The sequence below is a fragment of the Coniosporium apollinis genome (assembly GCF_000281105.1).
Source record: "Coniosporium apollinis CBS 100218 chromosome Unknown supercont1.44, whole genome shotgun sequence".
Taxonomy (NCBI): Eukaryota; Fungi; Ascomycota; class Dothideomycetes; genus Coniosporium; species Coniosporium apollinis.
This window is the reverse complement of record NW_006913306.1, coordinates 45,293-66,190: the sequence shown is the minus strand read 5'-3', so window position 1 is coordinate 66,190 and position 20,898 is coordinate 45,293. Positions and strand designations below refer to the sequence as shown.

The window sequence follows — 20,898 nt, the reverse complement described above, 5'->3', positions numbered from 1 at the left end:
TGTTCTACCTGTCTCCCGCTGAGATCATGTCCAGGACCATAGCTAGCAGCCGACTGATTTTCCATCCATCGAGATCATGAATGGAACTCAGACAGGCTTACTATCGAAGGTGCACACAGGATACACAGCCCCAAACACGACCAGCCGTGCTCCGGCCGTATAGACATCTCCCGAAAGCTTTCCTCGCCCGTCATCCAGTGCTTCGTGTGCCCGTTGCCGCTCACACATTAGCGTCGCTTCCTCTGCTCTGCAATGACGGCCTGGCTGACGAAGAGCGCGAGAGTGTACTCGATCTGCCACGCCCTCCAGCCTGCGTCGTCGAACTGACTCTCGGCGGCGAACCCGCAGTCTTCGGTTCCACGTGCACAGCTTGCACAGTCTGGGGCTCGTTCCTACCCAGCGAATCCTCTTCGTCAAACTCGCCCCGATCATACTGCTCCTTCCACCTCTTAAAGTCCTCCCCAATGAAGTCCAGTCTGTGACCATTGAAGTAGGACGCCCCGTTACAAATGACTAACACTTCTTGCATGCTGCAAATGATGCGCATACAGCCCCGGACTTCGTCGCTGTCATCACAATTGATCACGTGGAGCCCCCATGTTTGGGCGCTGAGATAGACGTATATCAGCGCCAGGGCTCTTCCGAGAGTTATGAAGACTAGCAGCAGACCGATAGCCCAAGTAGTTATGTATAGATTTCCTCCCCACTGACTGGCGAAGAAAAACGTCAAGACTAGCAGCAAAGCTGCCTCGACGAAGCCGGTAAGCAGGGTGCGCAATTGCGGACGACCTTCGGTAGACAAGTGGATGAGGATGACGAGCGGCCGCCAGCGCCGCGCAGATTTGGTTGTGGCGAAGCCGGATTTCACCAAGTCGAGTGGCTTCGTAAGGACAGATCTCAGGAAGATGAAGTTTGCCTTGATCAAGTCTTTCATAGTGCCTCGCAGGGGATGGTCGTCTGGCTCGCAACCTAGCCAGCCCAGCGGGAGCGCTCTGCCGAAGAACATAATAATGCTTGATACGAAGGGAGGATAAAGCGGCGGTAGCTTCGATGCAGTGGTCGGAATGGGGACGGACCTTTTGTTGGTCGTGACGGTCGGGTTGCGATCTACCATCGCTTGAAGCGAGTCTTTCGAGCTCCCTGACAAGGAGAATACTGCGGTCATGGTCAGCGCGTTGCTTTCCAATGCTGCAGCTACAGCCATACCCTTAGCTACTTCGTGATCTGCGGCATGCCACATAAGAAGGCGAAAGATGGCATTGACAACAGCAGAGATCGCCAAGTATGAGCCTGTCCAATTTCGATGGGCGCACGCAAACATGAAGCGTGGAACTCCCGGTGCAGCAAGGAGTGGCTGCACCGCCCATGCGAACATTGCCGCCTGCGCCGCAGCAATTAAGACAGCTGGTATGTGCCTACGAGCGTGTGAGCAACAGTGTTGTCCATGATGAACAGCGATCTCTCCTACCACCAGTGCCACCTTTTCCCAAATAGCTCGACGTGCGCTCTTATTGTGCCAAACTGCTCAACATACTGAGCGCTGCCGGTGCTCTGGGTCCAGCGCTTCAACTCATCCAAGCTGGCCTTGCACTCTTCCGTCCCGTAGGATCCAATTCTGTTCAACAGAGTAATGCCGAAGCTACTCAATTGGACAACGCGTTTGCTCGGTACTGCATTCTTGGAACGAACTGGAAGGCCAAAGCTGTAGATAGCGGCTCCCAGTCCGATAAGCCAGCTGGTTGCAAAGGCTTCTGAACTTCGTGGAACGTACCTGCAGTTGACGTTAGCATGGAGAACCCGGATGCAAGGGAACTCACTCACAGGTTACCGAAGGCAAGAAAGGTCGGAAGCAAGGCCATGAGAGTGGTAGCGGCTGAGGATCCAAGCTTCTCCCACTCATCCGTTACTGTGAGGACTTCATTGATGTGGGAGCTGCACTCGACACTCTTTCCGACTCCCATATAAGCGCCGAGGGTGTAGTAGAATGTTGAAATGCTGAAATTCTCAACAGCGTCCACATAGTTGATGGCCAAGTCATCGAAACTATCGTTGAAAAGTGCGGTTTCGTTGAAGCTGAACCCTTTCAGCTGCTCAAAGTACGTGGCGTTGGCTTGTTCAAGCAAACTGGAGTGATGCCGAAAGTCATCCCCGGGTAAGTCTCTCCGCGCGAGGGCCTGAAGCTCGGTGGCCTCGAAGGTCGAGTTCGGATCGAAGTTGTCAACCCAATAGTAGAACGCGGACCACGAGAGCGTGTCAAGGTTTTCTCTGAGAGTTTGATTTGCTTCTATCTGTGCAACCTTGCCGTCGAGACGATCATCGTGGAAAGGAATTGGAAAGTTACCGACATGTGGTTTGAACCTATTGCGTTCGCGGGTATCTTTGTCGTTCGCATAGCCTGGGACTGTGAGAATTGCGAGAAGAGAGAAGAGTACCACATGGCGCGCCTGGTTCGTCATGTTGGCGGTTTGAGGTATTGTCCGGGAGAGTAGATGAGGGCTCGCCGATTGCAAAGTGTCGAGAGTCGGAGTCCATTTAGGCTCACATCTCGTGCTTAGCAAGCATTTGAATCCTTCAGGCTCTCAAGCTGAAGTACCAGTCCATCAGGGGGCTTACGGTGGCGCGTTGTTGACAGAGTTCGGCGGTGCCGTATGCGCGTGTTCTCAAGCAGCGCCGCCAATTAGACGAGGCTGAGTCTGCGTTTGCTCCCATCTTTGGAAAGTCTTACGAGCTTTGCACGTTGTTTCAGGCCTCATCGATAAGGATGGCGGTTAGAGAGTGTGGAAATTAGCTTCGTGGGGCCAAAATAGTTTTGATACGTCAGCCTTGTGGTCGAAAAAGGTAAAAATGTATTTCCGAACACCTCTCGCCATGTCGTCCGTGCTCGGATGCAGGAGAACTGCAGGCGCCAGGCGCTTACCGTAAGTAATGCGGCGCGAAGTGCGGGCCGCGAAGATGGTGTCGCTTATAGAGAAGAGGAAACTCGTAAACACGAGGTGGCTGACAGCCTGTAACAGCGTGCGGCCCGCGCGTAAAACGAGCTTGCCAGCGGAAGGCCGCGCATGGATCGTCTGATGTCTTGTTTGATGCTCCCATCGGCTTGTCCGTCACGGAACCTCGTATGTAATCTCGCTCGGAGAATTTCGTCTGAAACGGCGGAGCGGGTAACCCTGTCAGGCCCCACACTTTTACAGGAAGGTGTTGATAGGCGCGGGCGTACTCGACTAAGGCATAGAACAAGGCGGTGATTGCACAAGACTGACTGACAAAATCACAGCCTAACAACTGATCGCCTCATGCGGGATGAACCTACTGCGGACAGAGACTGTTCCATAATGCTTTGCTACAAAGCAACTGCTTTATTCCGGGAGACAATCCAGAGAAGGCTTCGGGGCCGTATGACGAACAACCTATCAGGCAGTATACGAGAAAGATTTTGAGTGGATGGACCAACGGACCACAGCAGGTAATGGTTTCATGTGATGATACTAAATGTACAATTCAAGTTCAAGAACTCAACCTCAAGCGCGTATCTTCAGCCCTGCGGTAGAACCACCGTAGACGAGCCAACTACCATATCGCAACTCCAGCTCAACTGGAAGGCCGTGTCAAACACACCAAATCAAGCTCCTCAGGCGTGGTTACACAGCACTCCGCAAAGACGCACGTGACTCTCGTATCCAGACCGGCCACCTACGCGTCCTCACGCAAGCCATACCATAGCCAGCAAATGTGCATAAAGATGGAGATGCGTCCATAAATGGCTGCCTAGAATCAAGTATGGGATATCAGATAGTCCAAGGCTCAGATCTCCTTGAGCGCGCCGCAAAACCTTGTCCTCCAGAGCCCCTTCAGAGCCTCAAGGGGTTTCTTCTGAGAGGCGGAACGCCTACACACTGCAATTAACCCCCTGTACCCCACAAGATTCAGGCTACTCTGTATAATAATGAAAATCATAATAGTCGGCGCCGGCATCTCCGGCCTGAGCCTCTACCTCCACCTCCGCAAGCACCTCCCCTCACCCCCATCCTCCCAGCCTCCGCACACCATAACCATCTACGAAGCCCACAAACCCCGCAGCACCCCCGCCGCCATCCAAGACTCCAGCTTCGCGGAGCTCTCCTCCTCAACCGCCATCGTAGGCGGCGGCCTCGGCATCTCCCCCAATGGCATGCGCGTGCTGCATTCCCTCTCCCCTGCTCTACATGCCGCAGTCACTACGCAGGGCTTCCGGTGCGAGAACTTCGATTTCCGGTCCTCGAGGGGTTGGAAGTTACACAAGACGCCGACGAGTGATAAGAACGTCAAGAGGCCGGATGGCGAGGAGGTAAGGGAGGAGTGGTGCGTTGCCAGCTCGAGGCATGGGTTGTGGAGCGTTTTGATGGACGCGGTGGTTGAAGATGGCGGAAAGGTAATTTACCGGAAGGTCGTGGACGCTGGAGTGACTGGGCTTGGCAGGCCTTTTGTTCGGTTCGAGGACGGTGCGGAGGAGGAAGCTGATCTTATAGTCGGGGCGGATGGGGTGTGGTCGGCGGTGAAAAGAGGGGTTTTTGATGCTGAGGACGAAAGGTTCAGTCCGAAGTATGAGTGAGTTTTCCCGTTTGCCGTCCGGTTGACATGTTTCCAACAAGCCAGCTGTATTGGACTCCGGTAATGACAATTTCAAAGGAAGCTTGCAGGAGTCGGAGGTTTCCTGGATATGCCAATCCCAGAAGACGTCTTACACGACAGGTCCATGGTCTTTACCTTTGGCGCCAACGGCTTCTTCGGCTACTCACCCTACTCGCCATCTAAGAATCGGATGATGGCATGGTCGACCTTTGAGACAGAAGCGGTGCCGGCGAAGAAAGGGTTTGACGTTGAGGAGATCAAGCAGCAGCTGACAGAACGACACAAGGGCTGGAAAGATCCGGTCATTTCGAACATCATCAACACTATTGAGATTGACTCGGTCTATCCAGTGTTCACAACGCCAGAGCTTCCACATTGGGGCGAGAATGGCCTCGTACTCATTGGCGATGCGGCACATGCGCTGCAGCCGACTACTGGACAAGGCGCAAGCCAGGCGTTGGAGGATGCGCAGACGTTTTCATTCTTGCTCACGCACCACCTTAAGAAGGCCTACAGCGAAGGTAGCGACATCTCCGAGGCCGACGCAATCGTACTGAGCTCGAAGTCGTTGTATGAGCTCCGCAGATTGCGGGTTAAGACTCTGGCAGATCGGGCCAGAATGATCGATGCCGGGAAGATGAAGCAAACCATCTGGGCCGAGTTGCTGTTGTGCCTGTTCCTCTGGCTGGTTGGGAAGTTTCAGTTCGTCGGTAAGTGACTCTCCATCCTCACCCAACTGACGGGCAGCCGACTCGTGCAATGCCATAGGTAAACTTGTTCTCGGTGATCAGGACTATTTCCTCTACGGATGGAGTGCAGCCGAAGAGGTTCGGAAGGCAGTAGAGAAGCAGGCTACTTCGCCGAGCACATGACTAGGACCTACCCAGTAGATACCCAGCTCAACTCCGAGCTCCGTGGAGCCATTTGTAGCACGTTCAACTCTTTACTCAAGAAACTTTATCCCTACACGGTCAATTGTGGGCGAGGTAGTCCAGTTGTGCACGAACGAGGCGTCTGAACTTAACGCAAGCGGCAAAACGAGACCCTCGAACCACTTTTCTTCTTCTTCTTTTGGAATCACCGTAGAGGAATGAGTGCGGAAGTTGAGTTGTACTCGAGTAAGAACAGTGATATGTCGTGAATCAGCTAGTGTCTTTGTCCGTGCACAGCGGTCGGCTCGGGCTTTCATCAGGCTCTGATCCCGTGACATTAACTCACTTCACGAAAGCTTGATAACCTCCGAGTGGGACGCCTTCCCTTAGACCGTTACAGTAGACCTCGGACTGGACGCTTCAAACCCATGCGGACGGACGATCGACCCCGCCGACTTCCATCTCGTGCCGTCAAGCGGCTCTCGTTATATACCTCCCACCATCACTGCCCATACAGCAACCCCAGATGACCGCTCCTCTCCCACTCTTCTCCCCACTGCCACCCCTCCGCAACCCGTCTCCCTAGTACAAGCATTGCCCTCGCACCTCGCTCCAATGGCGCACTTCCACGACCGTGCCCTCACCCGCCCTACCTCCTTCAACTTCGCCGTCGATGTTGTCGACTACTGGGCCGCGCAGTCGCCGCCGCTGCAGGCAATGTGCTGGCTCTCGCAAGACGGCCGCTCTCAGCGCGCGCTGTCGTATGCGCACTTCCAACGCCAAGGGCACCGGATCGCCGTGCTGCTGCAGCGGCTTGGCGTTGAGGCGGGGGAAAAGTTGTTGGTGATATTGCCGAGGGTGCCAGCTTGGTAGGTACGAGGACCGCCAGCCTCTCTCTTGGGCTTTGATGAAGGGGTCTGTGTGAGGGTGTGAGAGTGTAAGGGAGTGAGGGAGAGACGGAGAGATGGAGAGGTGCTGGGGCTGACAGGGATTGTTTGCGGCAGGTGGGAGCTCGCCGTCGCGTGTCTCCGCAGCGGTGTTGTTCTCTGTCCCGCGACTACATTGCTCGTGGGGAAGGACATCGAGTTCCGGTGCCAGGCATCGCAGGCTTCCGTCTTCGTAGGCGACGCGGCAAGCGTGCAGAAGTTCCTCAAGATACGCGACAACTGCCCTCAGGTGCGGACCGTCATACAGGTTGGCGGCGACGCTTCTGAGGGTTTGGTGGAGTTGGGGGCTGCGCTCGACACTGTGCCGCGAGATGCACTGTTCAGTGGACTGAAGCCTGATGTGCGGTCGCCTGCACTGATATACTTCACGTCTGGCACGACCGGGCATCCAAAGGTGAGGCACTGTAAGACACTCGCAGCTTGTACTATACTGAGAATGCTAATGTTTGTGGTTTGTAGATGGTTCAGCATAACCACATCTCCTACCCACTCGCACACACAATTACCGGGAAACATTGGCTCAGGCTGTCTCCAGGGAAGTTGTACTGGAATTTATCCGAACAAGGTGCGTCCGCACACAGGCCCGTTAACCCGTCTCAATTCCCACCGTTGACCGTGCACCAGGCTGGGCCAAAGCAGCGTGGTCCTTCTTCGGGGCGTGGAACTGCGGCGCAAGCCTCTTCGTCCACGACGATCGCCGACCCTTCTCTCCCACGCGTCTGCTCGACATTCTCCACGAGCACCCCATCACAACCCTGTGCGCGCCACCGACCGCATACCGCCAGCTCGTCCTCAGTGAAAGCCAAGACCACTTCCGGAAAAACCCACCACACGCACTTAGCCACTGCGCGGGCGCGGGCGAGCCGCTCAACGGCGAAGTCATACGCCTCTGGAAGCGCATGAGTGGCCTGCAGATCTGCGACGGGTACGGGCAGACGGAGACAATACTGATCTGCGGCAACTTCGAGGGCGCAGAGGTCAGACCTGGTTCCATGGGACGACCATCGCCAGGAGTTCCGCTCCACGTTATCGATTCGAACGGCGACGAATGTCCCGCGGGCGTAGAGGGCGACATGGGTGTTCTGGTGAAATCGGAAGAACGAGACGAGGCCGGTTTCTTCGGCCTCTTCGATGGTTATCTGGCACCCGATGGGAAGCTGGATAAACGCATCCGCAGTTTTGTCAGGCCGGGCCATGTCGCGCCAAAGTCATGGTATCTAACCGGCGATCGAGCGATACGGGATAAAGACGGCTACTTCTGGTTCGTCGGGCGTGCCGACGATGTGATAAACTCCTCGGGCTACCGCATCGGGCCTTTCGAGGTCGAGTCGACGCTAAAACAGCATCCCGCCGTGGTGGAGTCGGCCGTCGTAGCCTCGCCTGACTCGTCGCGCGGCGAGGTCGTCAAGGCGTTTATTGTGCTTACGGACGAGTACGCGAAGAAAGACGTGGACGGGCTTGTGTCGGAATTGCAAAACTTCTGCAAGGAGAATGCGGCGCCGTATAAGTACCCCCGCAAGATACAGTTCGTGGACGCGACGTTCTTGCCTAAGACAATCAGTGGGAAGATCAAGCGGAATGAGCTGAAGAGGCTGGAGTGGAAGAGTGGGGCGTCGAAGTTGTAGGCTGGCGAAAAGGGAAGCCGTTATCACGCTTTTTTCCTCGAGTAGACTTTACAAACGAAGACGTTCGTGTAAGCTTGCGGCTAGGGCTGTCTAGACTTTATGAACTCGTGAGGCACGTGGGGCACTCCCGAGAGAGCTCTACCAAAGTTAATGTGAGCATCTTTGTAACGCAAAGGGTGACCGGTTCATAAGGATATCGTTATTCGAGGTAGAATTGTCCCTGTCCTTCCACAAGCACCTGTCCACCGTGGATAGAAGAGTAGCACGATTTGTTAATTCATCGGTCCAATATGGCAATATCGACCCCGAGAACACGGAGCTACCTCGTTGCTCCCCTACTCAAGGTCTCATGAAATCCCTTTGAGCATCAGCGGCCGAAGAGTCTCTGAGCCGGTTGTTCGTTTCTACGGAAGCTTCACAGATCAAGCAGAACACTCGAGACTTCTTCCTTGACCTGCAGCAGGTCTCATACCGCCGAACATCCGCTCGGCAGACAACTCCAGCGAATGGTGCATTGCGACACTAGATGCGGTCCTTATTAAGACAGACATTGACGGGCTAGCTGCTTTACGACTCGATACTTTCGATTCCCTCCCGGTCGATTACATATCGACAGCGCTTTCAGTGTCTCTACCCTCTGGCTGAATGTCTTTTGATCCTTAGTAAATTCCATATCGCAGCGTATACTCTCGGTTTCCCGCTAGACGCCTTTCGAACCGCATGACTGTCTGAGCCGGCATCTTCCTCCGAACAAGTTCTGAGAGGGCATTGCAGGTGGTTTCCCTTGAAAGTCCATCCGGAGTTCTCGCCCTATTGCAATGCTCCCTGTACTCGCAGATTGATGAAGGAACTCTTCCAGCATATATATTTGCTAAGCTTGTGTGCCAGCTGCTGTAAGCTAAGAAGAGGGTCGTTCCAAGAACCAAGTGTGCGGGAACGTAGCAAACGCGAATGAAAGGCTCCGTAGTCTGAGCAAATCTCCCACAGTACGAACCGGTAGCTGCGGATGCCGCCTGCAACATGTGTCTTGTGATGGCTAGAGCCAGGTTCTCCACTTAATCACTCCACCTGCGTCTACAAGTGTTGCCGACCTGCGCGGGTCCACAGCCAGAGTTCGGTAGATGGCCCATATTCCAATTGCGTCCTGAGGCTGGTGGTCCCGGATCTCAAGGGTGAACGAGCGCGTGCCCTGCCTGGTCCACGCCTGCGGGCGCTAGGGCAGCCGGGATGGGAAAGTCATGCAGGCTAATCCTGGTCGCACTCTTATTGTAACAACCACCGTCCCCAGCACCATGGAGCGGCGATGAGCTGCGTATCCTTTACGCACGTACTCACGTAGAACTTCCTCACCTCGCGCTTATCTACGATGAATTCTTAGAGAAAGCGTGGCAGAAGCTGCTCACGACTATCGCATTAACCGTTTTTGTCGTCGGAGCTTCTGGCCGGTATTCTTCTCAGCCCTGCAAGGACACGATCTCTCGATTGCTTCAGGCTGCTCGTATCGTGCCCGTCCAAGACTTGGTTCCCCATGCATCTATTGGCCAGCTCCAGCTCAGCCTTCCGGGTGCCTTACTCGAGTAGAATTCCTCTATCCCACATATTCACCGCCTTGCCGACCTGTTTGGATGCGGCGCCTGCAGGTCAGACTCCAGCTCCAGCTGGACGGCCATTCGCATCACTTCCTCTCATTTCCGCCAGCTCCTCGGCGCTGAAGAGTATCCAGGTGACAGGTTTGGCGAGATGAAAAATAGACTCGGCTACCAGCTTCAAGAGCAGATGCTGCCGGCAAGCCGAGATATGCTTTCAGCCGTACAGTGAGACACCCGGCATGCCATCTTCTACAGTCTTACATACTTTATCTCGTTCCCTTCCCCAAACCCGTTCGCAAGCGTTCCTGCAGCAGTGGGCGCCTTCCCGTTATGGTGCCAACATCTTCCTCCATCCATCATGCATGACATCTTCCACGTCCTCAAAATTCTTACTTTACTTGTTATCTTCCACTCCAGGCCAGCATCGAGCGCGTACGTTCAAAAAGCTGGTATATTCATCACTTCACCTCCGGTCCCTCAACCGACAGACTGTCCGACTGTGAATATCCTGAAGCGTCAGGGCACTTGCTCATATGGAGCCTGCGGGACTGTCTGCCTGTCGCAAGGCGCGTTTTGCTGCGGACCGGCTGGGATTTCAGCGACTTCTCCGTTTTGTAAGATCTCGTTCTCCATGTCTAATCCGCTGCCGAAGCTGACCGGTGTCAAGGGGTTTGCGACAATGTCAGTGTCTTACGTCGCCCCAGCTTCCAGCAGCGGAACTGAACAATCAATCAGGGCGCATGCATCACCAGCGTTCGAGGAACTACGGGAATCGTAGATTGCTTCGAGTACGCCCTTCCTCAAACCCACCGAGCCCGATACCGTTGGCGCTGTAGACTTATTCCTTCTCTCACAGTCCCGATAATCCGGGCGGCACAACCCAGTCCTGCATCGACAACATCCCGACCGCCACATGCCAGTCCACAGACAGGTGTTACACCTGGTATGAATGACTTTGCCCTTTCTCCACTCTATCTCCAACGTCGCAAGAGATCTAACGCTGAAACAGCAATACTTACCAACCCTTCTGCTTCTGGGAAACGTACATCGCCGCCAATGCTCCCACACTGAGCTGGTTCTCATGTGTTGAGTCACGGAAGGCCGATGCGACATTCTTCGCGACAACAATGGCTGCAAACCTCACCTCCACAGCATCTTCGTTAACGCCGGTAAGAATTCCTCCAACCACACCGGAACATCGTCCCATGGCCCAGCCCGCTGAGCCGCTGCCATGTCAAATACTTAAGAAGTGCTAAGAAGCAAGCGCAGGCTCCAACGATCAGCTCCACCCCCAGCTCAACCGCCGTCCCAAGCACTACTTCAGACCCCGAAGGTGAAGCGGTCCTAGGTACAGGCGCAATAATCGGCATAGCCTGCGGCGGGAGTATCACGCTTGTCGGCTGCGTCGCCGTCGTCGCCTGGTACTGCCTCCACAAGCGCAAACTGCGCGAACATGCAGCAAACGGACCCAACAATCCCACCACGCGCTTTCATCCCTCTCAATCTCCACCGCGCCCGCCCTTCGAGATGGCCGGCAACTCGACACCGCTGTACGCTGGCCATGCGTCGGCATACTCGCCTACCGATAGCAGCACGAGGTTCTCACCAAGTGGATCGCAGAGTGAGGCTGGGAGGTATCAGAACCACAGTCAGGCTGGGATGACGCAGTTGCATCCGGAGCAGGGCGATGCGATCGAGCAATGGAGATGGCAAGCTGAATCCAGAGGCGAGGGGTTTGACAGGGTCGCGGAGTTGCCGGCGAAGAGGGCAACGTTTTTGGAGAGGGAGCTTAGTACTGGGAGTAGGGCGGATGGGAGGAGTTATGCGGAGGGAGATGATTGGGGGTATGCGGTTCGGATGACGCGTTGATATAGATTGAGTAATGTAATCGTCTACAATATTGTAAGGTATGGCTCTGTGAGTCAATTGCCCGCACTCGCGCTAGACACGTTACAAAGAGATATCGTTTGGGGAAGTTCTGAAACAAGGCACGTTCAGACCACGCAAATATGATCGGCGCCGGTGCGAGAACTGCCAAGTGGCGAAGGCGCTTGGGTGTTGCCCATCCGACTTGACCGAAAGAACCGAGCACCAAGAGAGCGGAAGCGCGTTCCTCAGCTGCTGTGACGAGTAACAAACTACCTGAGCTGTAAAGCAAAGCTGGGAGCTTCAGATAGAACATTGTTTATGCCCCAAAAACCAAGCGCGCGGACAGAGGAAAGAGGAAGGCGCGCTCGAGAACCAACGAAGAAGCCGGTCCGTGGTTCACTGCTCCACGATTGCTCAGGCGAAGCCTCTCCTCCAACTTCCCTTTGGTCCCTGTTTGTTCATTATGGAAGATGGTGCAGTGAATCAAGAGGAGCAGCAGCGGCAGCAGCAGAAGCAAAATCCCCGAAACGTCGACCATTCAGTTGTCGGCTTTAGTCCTCTCCTACAACCAACATGCCGGTCACAAGACCGCTCGGATTATACGCATTTCCCCACCGCCGGCATGGATTCTCTAGAACGGCAGCTCAGCGTCGACAAGTCGAACTAGTTGCATTATCATCTTTGCATCACCGCTCAGCCAATGCCTCCACGACCTCTGCACCGCCAAAAGCTCCTTGGTCGGAGCATCATGGTGATTGAAGAGGTTAAGATGCAGCTCGTGTATTACAGCAAAAATATCCTTATCAAGCCGATGCCGCGCTACCTCTTGGACGCGCGGTTTGGCAAGAGCATATTCTTTGTTCCCCAGAGAATCACATTTGTACCGAGCAGGATTGTGGGGATAAGAGAGGATTGTATGGCTGTGGGCTTGGCTTCATGATATCCTATGTTGGTCTCGTTCCGTCTGAAAGCGACTTACACATCACTCAGCAACTCCATCTCCTTCCAGAACCACTGACCTGGCATCACTGGGTTCGTCTAGTGAAGGAACTTCTCGATGAGGGCAACCGTAAGAATATCAACAAGCGGTAGCATAACGGCAAACTCCCACTCTTGGGACTGAATCTCATGTGCTATGCCCATAGCAATATCCCAGGAGGTTATAGATACAGCGCCCATGATTGCAATAGCCGCCTTCAGCGTAATACAGAAATCTGTTGGCACTGTTCGCCTTCTTCGCAAACATCTCAACAGCCATGCAGGCTGGTCAAGCAACTCAGATGCTTGCGGGTAACGCAGCGGTTTAGCAAGCCCCCTGGGGATTCACTCTGACCTGCACCTTCGTTCCGGTAGTTGGCGTGATGTCGATCGGCGTTGAGGAGCTCACTTTGAAGTTGTATCGTGTCGGGAAGAGAAGAAGTATCTGGACCCGCAAAGATTCCAGTTTGCTAAGCCTAGCTTGAAGTACTTACTGTTTTCAGACACGCAGCTGCACTGCAGTCATACCCGAGGTTTCACTACCCTATATTCTGAGCTCTGTTACGGATTTGGGTTTATTGGCATCCTAGTTGAAAGCTAGAGAGTGGTACAGATGATCCAGTCACTGGCTCCCGTGTTTTCGGCCCCCGAAGAATGGGAAGGGTACTCCACTGCGTTTTACGGAAGGGATCTACTAGACGAACTGCAGTCTGCACACTGCCACTCGCAAGCAATGAGACCCTCTCAGCTCCCCCAAGAAACATAAGAGCCTTACCTGAACAGCTGCCGCAGGATACGCTATTTGCTGCATACAGCCCAATGATGATTTTGAAGCTCGCCCGTCCCCGTGCTTAAATCCACCAAAACTAAAAAGAGGCCGCAGCGCGTACCTCACCCGTCAGACGAGGTTTCTTTTCCGCCTGCTCGTACTCACCCCCGCTCCCCGATTTCCTCATCCACCGACGTAGCCTTTTGGGCCGAAATGACTCGTCCTTATAACCAAGCAGACACGTCATGCGGATAGCTTTATGTCCAGAAAAATGCTGGCAGATGCCTGATACATTACGTGGAAATCGGCGGTGTGTCCAGACTCTAAGGTACCACTCAATCTTAAGGTCTCTCCCCTAGAGTCTGTCTGAAGACCTAATCAGTCCAAAGGCTCCGGCAAGACTCGTATCTGTGGGAGCTGGCTACAATCAACCAAAATACCAGGAATGGTAGTAGTGAAAAATAACTATTGCCATCTTGCTCCTCTCAACTGTCGTTCTTGGCTATAGACAACCTCACTTATCACGGCGAGACTTCTTAGTCCAGGTAACCAAAACGGTTAAAAACTCGAGTTTAAGTAAAGTTACAGCTCGGTTGCCTAAAATTTGCAGTTCAACCAAAAGAAAAAACAAGTCATGCGTTCGTAGGAGATCCCTGAAAAACAACCAAAGATCAAGCGCGACACCCTCATCAGGGAAGAATTCCTCCTTCGATCCCAGTTAGCTCAAGCAGGATTGTCAACCTCCTTAGACCCAACCAAAGCAAGCCTCGACAACCCCTCCAGCGCCTGTGAGTATTTCTACCAGCTCCACCAAGTAGGGTCCTCCAATAGCACGGACCTCTCTCCAGCCTTTGGCACTGAGCAGCAATTTAGCCACCCGCCTAGCCCCGCCCAGTAAAGAGATCAACTCCTTCACTCTGCGGAATTTGCCTGCCCCAACGTTCTCGACAACCCACTTGCCGAGCTCATATGCACAAGCCAGAATTGAGGCCAAGCTCTGCCGTTCAACCAAGTCAACAGTCCGCTTGTCGTTGTCGTTCCCGCTGTCATTGTCTTTGTTTTTGTCGAGGACTTCCGCAACCCAGGCTTTGACGCGGTCCTGGCCGGCTTCGAGTACGTTGTCAGGAACGTTGACAATGGCATCAAAGACGCGCTCGAGCTCTCGCTCATTCTCCTCGTTGTCCTCAAAGGGAAATGGAACAACATGATCCAAGATGTTGGCGCCTTCGGATCGAACCACAAGGGCGTTGGCTTCGCTTCTGACTTCGAGGGTAGAGGCGCCAGAAATGGCTCTAGCGGTTGTCATGCCGAAGAGCTGCATGGCAGCGGCGGCAAGAGGCAAGATAAAGGAGTAATGCATTTTTGCGGAGTAAGATTGCTTGCTGAAGGAGTACTGCTCGTCTGTACTGAGAGGAAAGAATTGGGCTGACTGCTGATCTGGAGCTGAATGAGAGTGCTGCTCTGGTATTCTTGAGGTGGAGATGAGCTTCCTTTTATGCTGTTGCCAAGCTGATGTTGAAACTACGGCCTCTTGCTCTCGGCCCCCGACATTGTTCAACCGCCTATGGGCTCGCAATGCAGGATGCAATCTCTAAACCTAGATTGATCTGAAAGTGGGACAGTGAAGCGAAAGATCGAAACCCTTGGATGACTATCCGCAGGACCTGTCTAAGAAAGGGGCTTAGAAGCGAAGACAGTCTCGTCTAGAGCGTTCTTGCATGACTCCGTCGCTGATCAGCGTTTCAAACATAGGTATAGCTGCGAGTAGAAGCGAAGGGGCTGGACAGACAAGCGATAGCGGGAGGTTCCAGAATCTGGGGCATATGGGGACATGCCTTGAGTCCTAGACTCTCAGAAGCGTAACATTGATAGTGGCAGATCATCAAGCTGCTAAGGTGCACAATGGGGAAACCTCGAGGGCGACTATCGTGACCTGCTACAGACTAATGCTGCACAGCTCTAGTTTTAACGAAATTACAGGGTGTATATCGGGAGTAGAAGTGACAGCGGGAAGCGAGAGTAAGTCTAGACAGACGCAGCGAAGGACCTCTAGGCTAAAGTTACTAACCTTGGTTCTGTTTGTGGCATATAGCCTCATGGACAGTATTCTGCATCGTCAGCATGGGTCTCCGGCTGCATTGAGGTTTGAATACGTCTTGGTGCATCCTTGTCCACGTTCAAAGTTCCGCACAAGTTACAAATAGAGTAGAGACGGCAGGAGGTCTCTCTCGCTTCATACGAAATGCTTGACACATCACAGAACGTTTGACGCGTGCGAGAGCCCACATAACGCCGAGATTGTTCGATGCGTTGTCGTAGGGAAGGCGACTCATGTTCCTCTCATGCGGGGGTGAGAGATCTGAGGAGGCTCGTGCTGCGGGAGACGGCCCGAATCTGCTGCGGGAAGCCTGAACATCAAGGGGAAACCCGCACTACGGAGTACCCACTAAGGGACTCCAAAAGAACCTAAAACTTGACCCCTCGGTTTCACTTAAGCGACCGTGCAGTAGATTCGCTTGAACAAACGAGCTGGTACATGATGCTCGGTAAACCTCGCGCTATAACGTAAACTAACGAAGCCCTTCTAGGAAGCGCCTGGTCAATTGTAGCTCTGGAACACTCCGCAGACCACGTGCAGATAGTCAGCTCCGCGGAAGATTCGTGACTGCAAGTCACTTCGGGTTATCCTTAGCGTGATTGTTTTTGGGCAAACGCTGCGACACCACACATAGTCTAATCTCTAAGAGAAACTCGGGCGAATGCTTGTAGAAGGAGTCGACGTTGAAGAGTTGGAGAACGAGAGGTGGATCTACACGTGACTTTTGGCTTTGGTTTGTTACGTCATAGCAAACTTGTAGCAACCCGAGACAATCATCTCGAGCAAAGAGAGGAAATCGCAGTATCATGTTTGACGCCCTCCGCTGCTATAATCTTCGCATATCTTCTCTTCTCACAAAGCCAACTTACTACTCAATCTCAAGAAGATACAGAACACCGCAACTGCGCTTTTCGCATCGCACCATGGCTACCACGGTTGACATTTACTCCGACTATGTCTGCCCGTTTTGCTTGCTCGCCGAAGAAGTTCTGACCGCCGAGCTCAAGGACCGCAGGGATGTAAAGGTCCGCTGGCATCCCTTCGAGTTGCGACAATACCCTACACCGACTCTACGCACCGAAGATGAATATCTTCCCCGTGTGTGGAAATCATCCGTCTATCCGATGGCTGCAAGGCTCGGCGTGGATATCAAACTACCGAACATCTCACCACAACCGTACACACATACCGCGTTCGAGGGCTCCTTCTTTGCTGCTGAGCACGATCGAGCGAACGAATACAATGTAGCAGTTCTGAGGGCGTTCTTCCAACAGGAACGCGACATTGGGAATGTTGATGTTCTCGCGGATGTTGCAGCAGGAGTTGGTCTTGACAGGGAGGAGTTCCGGCAAGCACTCATCGATCGCAAGTACCGCCAGGCGGAGAAACACGCTGTTCAACACGCTTCCGAGCTCGGAATCACCTCTGTGCCGACAATATTCGTCAACGGTCGGATGATTTGTTCTGGGGTTCCCAACCGCGATACTCTACGCCGCGCCCTCGACAGCACTACATCTAGCAGAGAAGTGGGTAGTTAATGAAAGAATGCGCTTGAAGTGTTACCATAAGTCTCTATGTAACGCAAAGGATGATCGGTTCGGCGGATTGCAGTCACTAGTAAGACGGCAGGCTTGCCCGGATACAACGACGAACAATCGTTGCTAGATAGACTCTATCCGTGTGGAAGAGCAAGGCCTACTTCAATCATTGATAGGTTGCACTAGAATGTCTCTCGTGCAGTTTTTGTTTTGTAGTGCACATAAGATGCAACGAGATCACATACGGAATCCGCACAGCTGCACACAAATCGCTTGGTCGATAGCGGTTTGAAAGCAAAGACCTAGTCATAGTCGTATCTACATGGAATCATCAAATCGGGGAAATGTGAGCGTTGCAGGATGTCAATAACAAGCTTCGGGATATCAAGGTTTCGAGGGGAGTTATCGCGCCCGCAGCAATCTAAGCCAGAGACCCGGGAGCAACCGCATGCAAGAACCTTCAAGCTCTGTGCACAAGACAGCAACAATCAAGAAGGGACAATCAGATACCCGAACCCAGTTACTCGACACCGCAGTCAACAGCTGGACAGATAACCTTAAGATTCTTGCTAGCAGCAGTGTTAACTTGTTTGGTTAAGGAAGAGGATCGTGAAGTTACTTGTCAAAGCGCTACCATGGGGAGGTTGCATTTCGTGCAATAGACTCGCGCAAGGGAGTATTCAGATTCGAAAATCCTGGCCCCAAAATTCTCTGGTTATGCTGGTTCGAGAAGGAGAAAGAGGGTTAGTAAGATGGGACCTAGGAGTTCTCCTCGTTGTCTGAACGAGCAAACAGTGCAGTCCGAAAGAGACTGCAAGGCGCATCTCCGAATCAAGCAGATGGCCCGCTCAGTCAAACTAAAGAAACTCACCGGATAGCAGAGTCTTCTGGAAACCCAGCCAAAAGTCAAAAATTATATGTGTGCCCTCGTGCTGTTCATGTAGCCTAGAGATACTTTTATAGTGGTTCTCAAACGTCTACCTCAGACGTACGAGATGTACCCGAGGCTCTGAGCAGTTACTCAGGCCGACACAGATATTTTTACTCGCCGTGCAGAACTGAAGACGCTACGAAGAAACAGAGCAAAGCGAGATCGCAACAGAACTCGGGCTGAGGAGTAGAAAGAGAAGGTCCACACGGCGTCCACCCTGAATGGGAAGCTGGGTGTCGCTCAGCGCAACAAGGTCATATCAGAGGTTCGTACGCTTGGTGAACGCTCCATCTTTCCCTAGCTTCCGGTAGCCTTTGCCTAGCGGAAACGGTCGTTCTGATATGGATATAAGTGCCAGCAAGTCTTCACAAGCTTCTCGATAGTTTCGATCCTCCCAAGGACTGGCAGAATATTTCCTTAGCTAGCTACAATGTCACACAATGGTGACCACCGTCTTCTCACTTAGGCGATTTATCCAGTCCCTTCCCTCCTTAATCTGTTCATGGCTCTGCCAGGCCATTCCAATCCTCTCGTATAAATCAGCATGCATATTCTGCAGTTTCCGCAAAACCAACCAACATTTATGCCATTGGTCTGTAGCGATGCACAAGCAGCAAACATCCTGTCCATCCGGAACATAACCTGACCCTTCTTTATCGAGCTCGTAGTCGACATACATCTTATGAGATTCAACTTCATTCATTCCCGTGATTTCAATTCCGAAGCGTCTTTTATCCGGTTCCATGTCTTCAATATCGGATCTCGGTCGAATACGACGGAGAATAGCCGACACGAGTATCCCCGAGATGACAAGTTTTCCAGACGCCACCGCACCGGTTGGATCCGCACCCGCAGGAGTGATCTCGACTTCTAGAATTTCGCAATGCGTGCTTTTGACTGGGAGGATCCTATGTTCAATCTGACCTTCCAGTGACGCCCAAGACCATGACGGTGCCCGCCATTCCTTCGGCCTCCATGCGTGCTGGGCCTCGTCTTCTTTGACCCACCACATCAAGTCTTCGAACAGGCTGTCCTCCCACAAGCCCGCGAGATATCTTCCACGTCCATAAGTCTGCTGTACATGCTTGGCTAGGCCAGAGAGTGCCGGCAATCTGTCAGATGTATATGTTAGGTTCAACTGCACATACTCCCGTACCATCCTACGCCATTTGTCGTTCATTGAGTGTGGGTCCGACTCTAGACCAAATCTGCTTGCATGGTTTTGCTTGCCGTGGGAGATGGATGCAAGGGAGCACTCGCAAGTAGTTATCGCCTGGCATTCCCACTTCAGCTCATGGTGATGAAAATGTAGAACCCGTGGAGAGAGAATCCGTTCCTGGTAGCACCAAGCGCGGGAGTGTAGGGGTAACGGAGATTTTTCCCAACTGCGAACGCTAGGACGAGCGTGGATGGTGAATTGCCTGCCCCCTTGGTCTAATCCCGTGACCTTGTAAGTACGCCTGTTTTTCGGGACAACGGAGAAACAGCCGCCTTCAGAATCGGCTGACTTCGTTGCTGCAATCGTGAGGACAGAGTTCATGTATACAGAAGCCATTTTTGCAGATTCCCTCTGCCAATCAGCGCTGTCGTCCTGAATGATACAAAGGGAGTCTATCCACAAGTATCTTAAGCCGAGATGTCGGACAAATGTTATGGCGTCTTGAAAAGTCCTCGGTATTATATCCCATGGTATACCTCTTTTTCGAAGGTTGAGTGAGCAATGCTCCGTTTTAAGTATTTGCAATTTGCCCCAGCAGTGGCTGAGAGCAACATAAGACCCAGTTTCTCCGTTACTTTCGTACAGCGTCACTGAAGGTGCTTGCGGTCCGGGAAATCCAAGGTCAAGAATGCGTGTCGGTAACTGGGCCTCCGATTCTGAGTATGATTGGCATTGAGGATGATTTCCGAAGCAGTCCTGCAGCCACTTAAACGTTTGCTGGAGGCTTGCACTGGAGGAAGTGTCTTCGGGAAAGAATTTTCCCGGCCTGAAAATGGTCCAGGGCGCGGGGGCGTCTTACAAAGCCTAAATTAGTTAAAATGAACGGATGTGTCACAGTGAAGATGACAGATACGGAAGAGTCAAATTGGAATTAGGCACGGATGAGATAGGGCAGAATTGTAGGAACTTGAGCTAGCATTACCCGGCATAGTGAAGAACTCAAATTCGAATCCACCCTCGTCGTAACGCACCCCCTTTGGTTTCACCCATAACACAGGTAATGAACCATGCCGCATAGGAAGCCAACCCATTACCTCGAGATCGTCTTCAACTTCTGATAGAAAGTGCGTGATAGCACAACGAAATATACCACAAGTTGGGCAACCGCCATTTGCTGAGTCGTTCAAGATTCGGATGTTCGTTTTGATTTCAAACCCGGGGGATGGCCATTTCTCAACTACAAAGGTTCTATCCTTTGGTGCAACCCTTTCACTTTCCCACCCCTCACAATCGTTACAGACAGGGCAGGCTGTCGGGTTCGAGGCACCAGTGTTGTTCTCCTCAGCCAGTGATTCAATGCCTGCAAGCGCTTGGATTAAGGCGTCCATTAGTAGCCCGACGTTTCCTTCGAGAGCCTGAGAAAGTATCGGATGACGAGATTGTGGGTGCGAAAAATAAGGCTGTGCCGAAGGGTTCCGAGAGAGGTGAGGCCGGCGAAGGATAAGGCCCGCGCATCCGCAAAGGGCCGCGTGTCGCTAAGGATGAGCGGGCCTTGTCTAGCCCCGGCTCCGCCCCTAAGGCTCACAGGCCCTTAGATAGCATGACATCCAGCTAGCGGCGTACTATCTTAGATTATAGCGGAATCTAAAGGCGTAAGATGTCACGGGTTGAACCCGGTTGCAGGGGACCTACGGATAGACCCCTTGCTTCGGCTAGCATTCACGTGACTACGCGCATGGTCTCTCGCTCTTCTTCTATATATAGCGCTCACTATTTATAGTATTTATACTACTTCCTTCGTATCTTCCGAAGCTCTCTTCTCTTCCTTCAGCCGTCTCTGGAACAAATCCGTACCTAGACATGGTGCAAAGAACATCTTGCCTGTAATAGAACGTTGCACTGTTCCTGCAGCAAT

General features: G+C 52.9%; 6 protein-coding genes across 6 annotated transcripts; 4 read left to right on the top strand and 2 right to left on the bottom strand.

The window, feature by feature from the left end:
* Positions 1 to 227: 227 nt before the first annotated feature.
* W97_07659 (uncharacterized protein) lies at positions 228 to 2,456 on the bottom strand (the record flags this gene model as incomplete). The annotated part of the gene is made up of 5 exons (XM_007785576.1): positions 228 to 349; positions 397 to 1,155; positions 1,207 to 1,415; positions 1,469 to 1,771; positions 1,822 to 2,456. The coding sequence occupies 5 exons, from the start codon at positions 2,454 to 2,456 to the stop codon at positions 228 to 230; spliced, it is 2,028 nt and encodes a 675-aa protein (XP_007783766.1).
* A 1,487-nt stretch (positions 2,457 to 3,943) lies between these two features.
* On the top strand, positions 3,944 to 5,326 carry W97_07658 (uncharacterized protein; the record flags this gene model as incomplete). The annotated part of the gene is made up of 2 exons (XM_007785575.1): positions 3,944 to 4,584; positions 4,666 to 5,326. 2 exons carry the CDS (start codon positions 3,944 to 3,946, stop codon positions 5,324 to 5,326), a joined length of 1,302 nt encoding a protein of 433 aa, XP_007783765.1.
* Positions 5,327 to 6,095: 769 nt separating this feature from the next.
* On the top strand, positions 6,096 to 8,052 carry W97_07657 (uncharacterized protein; the record flags this gene model as incomplete). Its single annotated transcript, XM_007785574.1, has 4 exons — positions 6,096 to 6,349; positions 6,485 to 6,821; positions 6,887 to 6,992; positions 7,052 to 8,052. The coding sequence occupies 4 exons, from the start codon at positions 6,096 to 6,098 to the stop codon at positions 8,050 to 8,052; spliced, it is 1,698 nt and encodes a 565-aa protein (XP_007783764.1).
* Positions 8,053 to 10,768: 2,716 nt separating this feature from the next.
* W97_07656 (uncharacterized protein) lies at positions 10,769 to 11,510 on the top strand (the record flags this gene model as incomplete). Its single annotated transcript, XM_007785573.1, has 2 exons — positions 10,769 to 10,810; positions 10,911 to 11,510. The coding sequence occupies 2 exons, from the start codon at positions 10,769 to 10,771 to the stop codon at positions 11,508 to 11,510; spliced, it is 642 nt and encodes a 213-aa protein (XP_007783763.1).
* A 2,492-nt stretch (positions 11,511 to 14,002) lies between these two features.
* On the bottom strand, positions 14,003 to 14,617 carry W97_07655 (uncharacterized protein; the record flags this gene model as incomplete). The annotated part of the gene is made up of 1 exon (XM_007785572.1): positions 14,003 to 14,617. The coding sequence occupies one exon, from the start codon at positions 14,615 to 14,617 to the stop codon at positions 14,003 to 14,005; it is 615 nt and encodes a 204-aa protein (XP_007783762.1).
* A 1,661-nt stretch (positions 14,618 to 16,278) lies between these two features.
* On the top strand, positions 16,279 to 16,893 carry W97_07654 (uncharacterized protein; the record flags this gene model as incomplete). Its single annotated transcript, XM_007785571.1, has 1 exon — positions 16,279 to 16,893. One exon carries the CDS (start codon positions 16,279 to 16,281, stop codon positions 16,891 to 16,893), a length of 615 nt encoding a protein of 204 aa, XP_007783761.1.
* Between the last annotated feature and the right edge of the window lie 4,005 nt (positions 16,894 to 20,898).